General features: G+C 29.3%; 1 protein-coding gene across 1 annotated transcript; it reads left to right on the forward strand.

Moving 5' to 3' along the window:
• Nucleotides 1–4,408: 4,408 nt before the first annotated feature.
• On the forward strand, nucleotides 4,409–8,421 carry LOC144999947 (uncharacterized). Its single transcript, XM_078959093.1, has 4 exons — nucleotides 4,409–5,595; nucleotides 6,481–6,657; nucleotides 7,417–7,545; nucleotides 7,957–8,421. The coding sequence occupies exons 1-4, from the start codon at nucleotides 5,029–5,031 to the stop codon at nucleotides 8,053–8,055; spliced, it is 972 nt and encodes a 323-aa protein (XP_078815219.1). The 5' UTR covers nucleotides 4,409–5,028; the 3' UTR covers nucleotides 8,056–8,421.
• Nucleotides 8,422–10,376: the final 1,955 nt, after the last annotated feature.

Consider the following 10,376-nt stretch of genomic DNA (forward strand, 5'->3'; position numbering starts at 1 on the left):
AATGCCAAATATATTTTTCACCTCCTCTCTAAGTAACCTAACACTCATCTTCTGACTGTTAACAAATTCTTGGATGAAATGGCTTACTATCCATCTGTAAGTGATAATTGACCCAAATTTAAAATTCCTAGCACAATTATGGTTATTTATCTGAGACTTTATCTGGAAAGACTTATCATCACTCCTCCATGAATCCTAAAGCCTAAAAGTCCAGTTTCCATCACAACATTTAACTCACAACCTTCTACTATCGTTTTTCTTAAAGCATAGTTGATAACCATTAGCAACTGTATAACTGCACAACATATGTTTGAGTTGTTTGCAATTCTCAAACCTCATACCTAACACATGATGCTACTTCTTCCAAGGTTGCTCTTCATTGAACCTATTTGGCAAATCAGTAACAACATCATCCTCATCATCTTTATTGTCCCCCATGTCATCTTCAGTTTACCCATGTCAGCATCAACATGTTCACATTCACTTACATACTCACCCATCTCAAAATCCGGGCCATTGTCATCGGTATGCCCTGTTTCATTTGTTTCACCATTATCAACAACTTCTTCCAGGATGTGATCAAGCACTTCCTCTCTTCCTTCATCCAACTACTCCTGCATGTTAGCACTAATATAGTTTCTCACATTTTTCTCCTGTGAATCTTTCCATAAAAGCATAGCACTCCTTTTCCATGGCGGCGAAATCAATGTCTCCTAGTCTTTGATTAGTACCATTGGTGTAATGTATGGGGTACCTTTCAAAGATGCCTTGAAAGTACACACGGACATCGATGTAGATAGCCATGGTTGAAGCAAGAAATTGGAGGATCGAAAAGCGACACAATCGACATAGATAGTTGATGGAGTATGTTCGAGTTAATGGAGTGTTGTCAGTAGCTAATTAAAAACCCTAAAGCGACACAATCAACATTTAAACGTGGCAATTTTAAATGACGTGACACATATGTTACCGGCTGACCCCTTCATCTCTTATAAGAGGACCAAATCAAACCGACAATAAACATTTTGTTACCTTAGTGGGAACGAAAAAAAAAATTAGGGATTAAATGCTTAAAAAAAAATAGTCGGGTTGGTGCGTGATTTACCTTAAAAAAATTACTAAGAAAAAAATTAACAGAAATGTTTTGTTTTTCCGTAGAAATATTATGGATGATCTTTTCATGAACTCTAAAAGCTCACCAACTTGACCCTTAGCCCAAGTAATCTAATTCACTAATCGTAAGAGGCTAATTACTTTTAGTAACAAAACATCATAACTCATAGTTATGGCTTACAAATAATAAATCTATAAGTATACTATTAATCTAATGTTATTTATGAGAGAGTATGATTATAAGAAAAGATATTTATATTATGTGATATAGTTATCCTAAATGAGTTTGATGATAAGATGATGGTATATATTAAGTTTCTTTTATTATATATATATATATATATATATATATATATATATATATATATATATATATATATATATATATATATATATATATATATATATATATATATATTATAAAACTATAATTTGCAAGTCTAAGCAAGCTTTTGTAACACATTAAAATGCGAATCTTAGACACTTTTGTCAAGAAAATTTCATTAATGTCCAATCTTGAATTCCTTTAAGGAAAATAAAGATTTGTAACACATAAGGTGATTTAAAAACTAGTAACTATATACTGTTATTTACAAAAAGTATCATGTCTATCTTAAACTCGTAAGCACGAATACACATCATTTGATATATTCTTCAAATAGTACACCGTCTTCTTTGTCCGACACATAATTTTTGAAAGGTTTTAGCTTTTATGAAAAAAAACCCGGAAAAAAAGCGTTAGACATCAGTGAAAACTTTTAGCTTTTATTTTAAACAAAAATATCAATAATCCAAAAATTGTTTCAAATAGCTTTTAACTTTTAAGTTTTTATATAATTTTACACATTTAAAAGTTCAAAACTAATTTTTTCGAACACTTCTAGATATTAAAAGTTAGACTAAACTACATAAATGACACCCGTAGTTAGTTGAAAATTGTCACTTTGGTTCAAAGAGATTTGGACAAACACCAATGGTCCAAAAATTTTATTTTGTTGCGAGTTTGGTCCGTGTTTTGTTTTGGTTTTTTCTGAAATGATGAGTTTTCCCCTAGTATATTCATTTTTTATTTATTTTATTACAATAAGCCAAAAAAAAAAAAAATTGTGTTGTGTTATCTTCCCCCTCCCCCACTCTCTCTACTTTAAACACACCCAAGCCCTCGTTTTTCGGCACCACCAAGGACTTCTTTGGTGCCACCCATTTTGCTGCCTCTTTTTGAATACCACTACCATCACCTATCTTTACCACCAACACATGTCAAAATCACCACCACTATAGTTTAACACCACCAAAACCCTCCGATCTGAAAACACACTCATCTTCAGCCCCCATCATAACCGGGCCGTCACCTTCTTTTTCCGGTCATTTAAGATCACTAAGACCCTTTGCCGGAGCCGTTGGAGTCGTCGATATAGAAACCCTTCGTCGGAGTCATCACCACCATTACTGGTTAACACTGCTACTATTGTTGAACCTCTTTGAAAACCCTTGGATCTCGAAAACCTTCCAATTTGAAAGCCTTCTTCACCTAGAGAAGAACCAATGGAGAAGAACAATATATAAAAGATCTAGGGTTTTCCGAGGAAGATAAAGAAGGAGAGTGAGAGACAAATTTTCCTTTGAGGATTTTCACATTTGCGTTAGGGTTTCATGATAGTGGTTACAACACTTGTGGTCGAGGGTTTCTTAGTAGGGAAGATAATGATGATGCTAGGAACCACTAGATCTGGGCAGATTTGTCAACGATATTGGTTTGTCTTCCCCGGAGTCGCCAAAGACATTCTTGTGCCAGACGTCAGAGTCGCCGGAGTCACCACTGTCGTTCTCTGTTCGTCTTCCCCGGTGGCCGTTTTTTGTTCTCCGCTGGTTATTTCAAGTTAAGACTAGACTTTGTGTGGAAAAATCGATGGATTTGTGTGTGTGTGTGTGAGAGAGAGAGGGAGAGATTATTGTAAGAATTTTGTTCTCCGATAGTTATTTCAAAAAATAATTGTTTTTGTTTTTTAATTATTGTAATATAAAAGACATAAAAAAAAGTAAATATCAGGGGCAACTTTATCATTGTAAAAAAGTTTAAAACAAAATGAACCAAAGTTGCAACAAAATGAAAAGTTTGGATCTCTGATGCTAGTCTGAACATTTTTGGACCAAAGTGACAAAATGATCATTTGTGCAGTTTTGGTTAAAAGTTACAACTTTCAATTTCTAGCTATCAACTTCCAACTACCAACTAGTTTTATTATAAATTTCATAATAATCGAATGTTATTTGACAACCATTTACCATCTAAATTTTATAAGGGTATTCAATAAAAAGAACAATATAAGATGTGTTATCACAAAATAGAAGATGCTCTACCATATATATATATATATATATATATATATATATATATATATATATATATATATATATATATATACATATATTTTAAGGGGTTCTCAGTGTGGCACCGACAACCCCTAACTTCTCTGGCCGCAGTGAATTTTTTTTTCGATTTTTCGATTGTTTTTAACTATTTTTCATGCATCGGCAATACCTATTGATTCCAGCAACACCTACTATGTATTCCTGAGTCCGTATATGATAACCATCTATGATTTATTAGTTATTATGGACTTTATAATACATTTTGATTATTTTTATGTAATTCACACTGATAAACAAATAAAAAACTATCATATAGTGAGCATCATGTTGTAAAGTAATTTTGATAGTTCACATAATCCATTTTGCGTAATTAGTGGTTATTTTTCATAATTTCTCAAAAAATATTATTTCATTAGATTATATGTCTTACTTTGATCGTTTAAGTATCACATGTTATAGTTCCTGAATAGCTACTATTTACTAAAGGGCCAATGGCCTAGCAGTAAGGAGCGACCATCTTATATGAGAGGTAATGAGTTCAAGTCTTGGTGGAGGCATATGTGATTATTTAGGACTAGATTAGTTAGTTTGTTGTTGCCAAAAAAATATAGCTATTATTTACCATCCATATTTTATACCATCATGTTGACATTTTGGGTTATATCCTCTATTAAATTTATATAAAATCCAGAAAATTTTCAAGTCATGATCCATTTACAAAATTGTCTAAAAGGAGTTGAATATGAGTTTTTTCTACATCAAAATGAGTTACTCTCATACAGTCATACTGATTTTATTAATTAGAACACTCAAGAGAGAAAGTAAAATATTTTATTAGAATAAGTGGACTAATTTGTGAGCATTGTGTTGAGATGCTAATGCTTTTAAAGTGGCCTGCTCTTGCCAAAAGAATGGTGTCCTCTTCTTGTTTTAGAGAGAGAAAGTGTCATCTTTCTCTTTCTCTCTTTGTTTTCTAGTGCCTTTGGCCACCCTTAAAAGTGTCTTCTCTCTTGTTGATTCTTGTAACCCTTTCTATACATCCATTCAACAATCTTGAAAGAAAGATAGAGATAATTGCATCTTTTTTGTAAATCGAAAAAGAAACTCTTGAAAGTTCAAATCTCGTGATCATCAACATTCAATTCAAGTTTAACCATTTTCAATGGTTAAAAGAAGAAAGGGTGTCTTTTTAATCATCAAACTTCGGATTTGACCCTTTTTCCCTTATAAAAATGTAAGAGATTGCACTTTTCAAGATTGTGGTAGAATTCAAGTTTCACCTTTTACCCATCGATGAAAAGGGAAGAAATATTTAACTTGACAAGGTTGTGAAAAGTTCAAGTTTCACATTTTCTAGTACAAAGAAAAAGACTGATTTGCCCTTTTTCAAGATTGTCAGAAATTCAAGTCAATTTCACTGATTGATTTCCCCTTTTCAACATTGTCATAGATTTGATCTCTATCTTTTCATCAACACAGAGGTTTCGGTGAAAAAAAACATAAAGTTTCTTGTATGTTGGATCAAGATTCATCGTATTTTCAATGTCTTCTGATATGTTTGAATATGAAGAGTGTTTCTTCACAGATCCTTTCTCTCCTTTGATTGATTCTTCCTCCATTGACATCCTGAAAGCTTTTCAAGAAAACACTTGCAGTTTTAATCCTCCATCGTCAACTTTGACCCATGAAAATCTTGACGCCCCATTTAATAAAATTGACCAAATTATCCCTACCATCCAGTCTTCTTCCCCACCAAGCCACCAGCTCGAAAGTCTCTCTCTTTCCCAAATGGGCAATTCAGTAATTTCCCTAGATTCATGTCCTCTCGAGGTCAAAACAGAGAAAAGTCAACTACCCTTTCATGGTTATTTTATCAACAACGATTCATTCTTACCTCATAGTTATGGTGGGGGTGACAATGTAATGAAGATGATGCAAAGAAGTTACAGCAATATATCTTTTAATAAAAGACAAAATGGTTTTGTTTTTCAACCAAAACTCGATAGTTTGATTGAGTCCTCAAATCTTCATTCCCAAGTCCTCACCTCACCTGATCATGGCTTCTCTTCTAGTCATATGAGAAGGGTTTGCAGCACTGGTGATTTACAAGTTAGTTAGTCCTCCATTTTGCATGCCCAATTTTGACTTTTTTTTGGTCAAACTACTTCATTCTTGTTTTTGCTTTAGAAGTTACAAGAATTACCTTTTTTTTTTCTTTAAAATAAATAAATAAGGTGGAAATATTATCTTGAAACAGTTGGAATAAGAATTAGCAAACAAAGTTTTGGTTTTGTTTGACGAAAATAAGCAAATTTATAAGCTAGCTTATTGTAATTTTTGGTTTTGATAAAATTACAAAATAGCTTATATACTAAGTTAGAAGTTATTTTGAAATAGATTTTGAGAAGTTTATGAAAATATTTAAAATATGTCATTAATTAATTTTAACGTTAGTTTTTAGCTTTACACCTAAATGTTCATTCATGTTATTTTATATTTTATATTTGTAATTTTTAAACAAGCTTTCTATTAGTTTTTTAAACATGATCTTAAAATGAAATACGTAAATTTTTTTTACTTTCAAATAGTAATAATTATAATCTTTTTGTAGATAGATATGGCAAAAAGAGTATCTTTTATCAAGCATGTTGATGCCAAATTCGACTTGGAATTAACAAAGCATCAAAAGTTTCAAAATCAAATTTTAGAGCATCAAAAGTTTCAAAATCAATTTTTAGACTTTTAGCCTTTTAGGTGTCAAATTGTCACATATATTTTTTTTTAAATTCAAAATCTAACAATAATTATTTCCTTCTCAAAGTTGATAAAATAGTAATGTCTAAAATGATTTTGGAGTTAAAACCTTAAAGGTTTCATGTTGAGTTTTATGAGAAGGAAATTATTTCAAAATTTCCAAAATCTTAGGGTTGACTTTTTTGGAAATTAATGTTTCCACGTGTCACTAATACTTATTTTATCTTTCTTGGAGTTTAGAGCTTGAGACCCAACGAAAGAAGTGAAAGATTGTCGTCAAGTCCATTAGCGACAGAAGGGTCGTTAATGGAGGAAGCAAATTTCAAAGTAGGGCGTTACAGTCCAGAAGAAAGGAAAGAGAAAATCTTGAAATACAAAGCAAAAAGGACGCAAAGAAATTTTAATAAAACAATTAAGGTAATTCATAATTTTATATATTATTTTTAATTTTTAATTATATAATATTTGGTTTAATCAACACTATGCAATGTTTATTTATTATTGAGTACATGTATGCATTATTTTTTTTAGCAAAAACCTAGAAAACTCCAATTATTATCGAAGTTAAAAAACCGTTATATCATATTTTGTATATTAAAATTATTTTTATGTTTAGATCTCATCTAAATTAACTTTTTATAAATATTATATGCTCTGATTTCTTTGGCAATATATATATATATATATATATATATATATATATATATATATATATATATATATATATATATATATATATATATATATATATATATATATATATATAAAGATCATTATACTGGTTTTAATGGACATTTGAATGAAAACTAATTATTATATTATGATTTTAATATGGACATTTGAATGAAAACTAATTATTATATTATGATTTTAATAAAAATACATTGCAATAAAATGGTCATGAATCATTAATCTAGGTGAGATCAACACATAAAATGGTTTTAATTGATAAAAATCTAAAACCATTTGTGTTTAGTATTGAGAGATAATACTTGGGGGGTTATGAGGTTTTTGCTTTCTTTTAATATATAATATATGAAAAAAAACATTTACATCAAAAAGAACAAAACTACTGAATTGAAATAACACTTATGAAAAAGAAATACGTTGATGTAAAAAAATTTAAGAAAAAAGTTATATTTATTATGTATATATTCTTGTTTTTAATATAAACAGTATGCATGTCGAAAAACTCTTGCTGATAATCGTCCTAGAATTCGTGGAAGATTTGCACGTAACGACGAGCCTGAGGAAACTCCTAAACCTTCAACTTTGCATCGATACCAAGATGAAGATGAATTTTGGGTATGTGTTCTCTTCTAGTAAAATTTTATATTAATATAAAAATAATATATGTATATTCAGCAAGGTTCACATAAGTTTTATAGGGATTTATTATATTGTTGTCAATGTATACAATCACTTTCATGTCAACTAAGTTAATATATATAATATAAACATAGCGACATAAATGATGATATGGGCATATTTAATAATTGTGGATATTAGAATAAGGTTGTGAACAAAAGATTCACAAAGATAAGTTAAATTAACCATGTCTTTGTCTTAGCGGTCTTTTCAAATAAAGAATTGAACATTTCACCATCCCTAAAGGTTGTTATGTGGAATACATTTATGGAAAATAGTAAACTCTATGATCATGTGAAATTCCATTATTAGTTTATTACACTTGATATTTTTGTATGTTCCTTGCAGATGGATGGGTGGCAAGAAGAAGATGAAGAAGGAACATCAAGAGGCCATTTTTTCAACACCTACACCCAAAGCCATCAATTTAGCTATTTTGCAAAATGAAAAAATAAATAAATATTTTTTCCTTTTTAAAATTTCAAGGGAATAATTACTTAGGCCTGTTAATTTCAAAGTTATTGAGAAATTTACGTGGCCATAAAAACAAAATAAAACCCCTTTTTGAGCCCAAAATCTAAATCAATTTTTTTTTTCAAGATTATTAGATTTTATATACTCGTTTTTAGAAGTTGTGTAAGTTAGAAACTTAAGCGCCGGTCAAAGGCATTAGAAGCCTGAACACGACCCCAGAGAAGGAGAAAGGGAACCATTTAATCGTGTAAAACATCGTCGTTTTATTTTTGTAGGTTATTGTAACACAAACAAACTTATTTGTATAAAAATTCGAGAATAATTTTTTTTTTCCTTTTATATGTTTTTGTAATTTACTTTTGGTTGATTAGATAATTTTATATACACTCATGGTTTTTTTTTTCCAAGGGAAAACTGTTCACGTTTTTTTTTTTTTTTTTTTTTTTTTTGTATGTATGTAGCCAAAGGGTTTTAGAATTGTTTTTTTTGTTTAACTATTGGATAATTACAATTCATCAATTGCATTTTTAGTTAATTCCAATTAACTTTAAATTAATTTTTGATTAATAATTAATTAATTTTAATTAATTTCTTATTAATTTATTAAGCATATAAATTAATAAATCAATTATTTAACTATCAATCTCATATTAATTTATTAATCACGTAAAGAAATCAATAGATCAATTATCTATTTCCATTTAATATATTAATCATATAATATATTAACAAATCATTTTTCTCTTTTTCTCCTGATATCATTTCTAACTTTTTATAAGTTATTGTAACACATAAACAAACTTATTTGTATAAAATTCGAGAATAACTTTTTTTTTTCTTTTATATGTTTTTGTAATTTACTTTTGGTTGATTAGATAATTTTATATACATTCATGTTTTCTTTTTCTAAGGGAAAATGACTAGAAGAGTAAAGAATTGTTAATTTTATTCATATTTGGTTCTCTTTTTTTTTTTTTATATGCAATGGAGGGTTTTTAAATTGCTTTCTTTTATTCAACCATAACAATTACAATTCATCATTGCACCTTTAGTTAATTCCAATTAACCACAAATTAATTCCTGATTAATAATTGATTAATTCTAACTGATTTCTTATTAATTTATTAACCTTATAAATTAACAAATCAATTATTTAACTATGATCTCATATTAATTTATTAATCACATACGAAATTAATAGATCAATTATCTATTTCCATTTAATATATTAATCACATAATATATTAACAAATCATTTATCTTTCTTTCTCCCAATATCATTTGTAACTATTTGTGGTTATGAGGGCAACTTAAAAAGAACTTTACTTCTATTTTCAAGTTTATACCAATTTAGTTACGAACTTGTACACCGTAATATAACAGTTTTCCACTTGGATAAGTCTATAACTATAATTGCAAATATAACCAAACATCAAAGTGTGCTTTCCAAAACCAATGCTGAACTCTGATTTAATTAGACATTGGCCCTAAGATAAGTGATCAAATATTTCTTCGTTCTACAAGATATCATATAGACACGAGATATGGGTCAGAATCAATCTCATAGTCAAAGATTCTATTTCTCAATTTCATGATTTACGACGACTGAATTTAGATTACTAATTGAAACATCAATTCAGTCTGGACTCGGCCAAGCACTTTAGATGTCGACAACAAATTATCGAGGGGACTAAAGATATCCCTTTTCCCGTTAGGGAAAAAGGAACAAATAAACTTTGACTTATATGTTTGTATCTTTTACTCACCAAATCATGCACGGCACTACGTTTTATGATATCACATTACTGATGCGTTTTCACAATACCAATGCACACACAACTTGTAAATTACAACTAATATATCTTTGTTTTAAGAATAAAAGATATTATCGTATTACTCGTGATAGAATCGATGAAGTAATTCTATGAGTGTGAGTTTATCCAATACTCAAAATACCCATTTTTCTAAGTACTCATGAACAGTGTAGCAATCTTATTACAATGTCTAACCCCCATAGACAATCTGCAATTCGATTCATGACATTATTAATTCACTACTTAGTTCCAAAAGTATGAACGATTGTGGAATTTTGAATAATCAAATTATCCAGGAAGTAAAACATGCAAAGTGAAACACAAGAATAAACAAATTAAATATGGTCTCAAATCTATTGAATATAAATAATCTATATTATTTAATCACCATAATAATTATGACTTTATTCATTGTATAATGTTTCGAGTAATCAACTAACCACTTTCATTAAACATCAATCATGCCATGTTATGAACATG

The sequence above is a fragment of the Lactuca saligna genome, chromosome 6 (genome assembly GCF_052625555.1).
Source record: "Lactuca saligna cultivar CGN05327 chromosome 6, ASM5262555v1, whole genome shotgun sequence".
In the NCBI taxonomy this organism is placed as follows: domain Eukaryota; kingdom Viridiplantae; phylum Streptophyta; class Magnoliopsida; order Asterales; family Asteraceae; genus Lactuca; species Lactuca saligna.

What these genes read in the sequence shown, in the direction of transcription:
- LOC144999947 (XM_078959093.1), top strand. Translation starts at nt 5,029, where the DNA reads ATGTCTTCTGATATGTTTGAATATGAAGAGTGTTTCTTCACAGATCCT. An exon ending in ATTTTAATAAAACAATTAAG is followed by an intron (nt 6,658 to 7,416) that starts GTAATTCATAAT and finishes TAATATAAACAG; the next exon opens with TATGCATGTCGAAAAACTCT. An exon ending in AAGATGAAGATGAATTTTGG is followed by an intron (nt 7,546 to 7,956) that starts GTATGTGTTCTC and finishes TGTTCCTTGCAG; the next exon opens with ATGGATGGGTGGCAAGAAGA.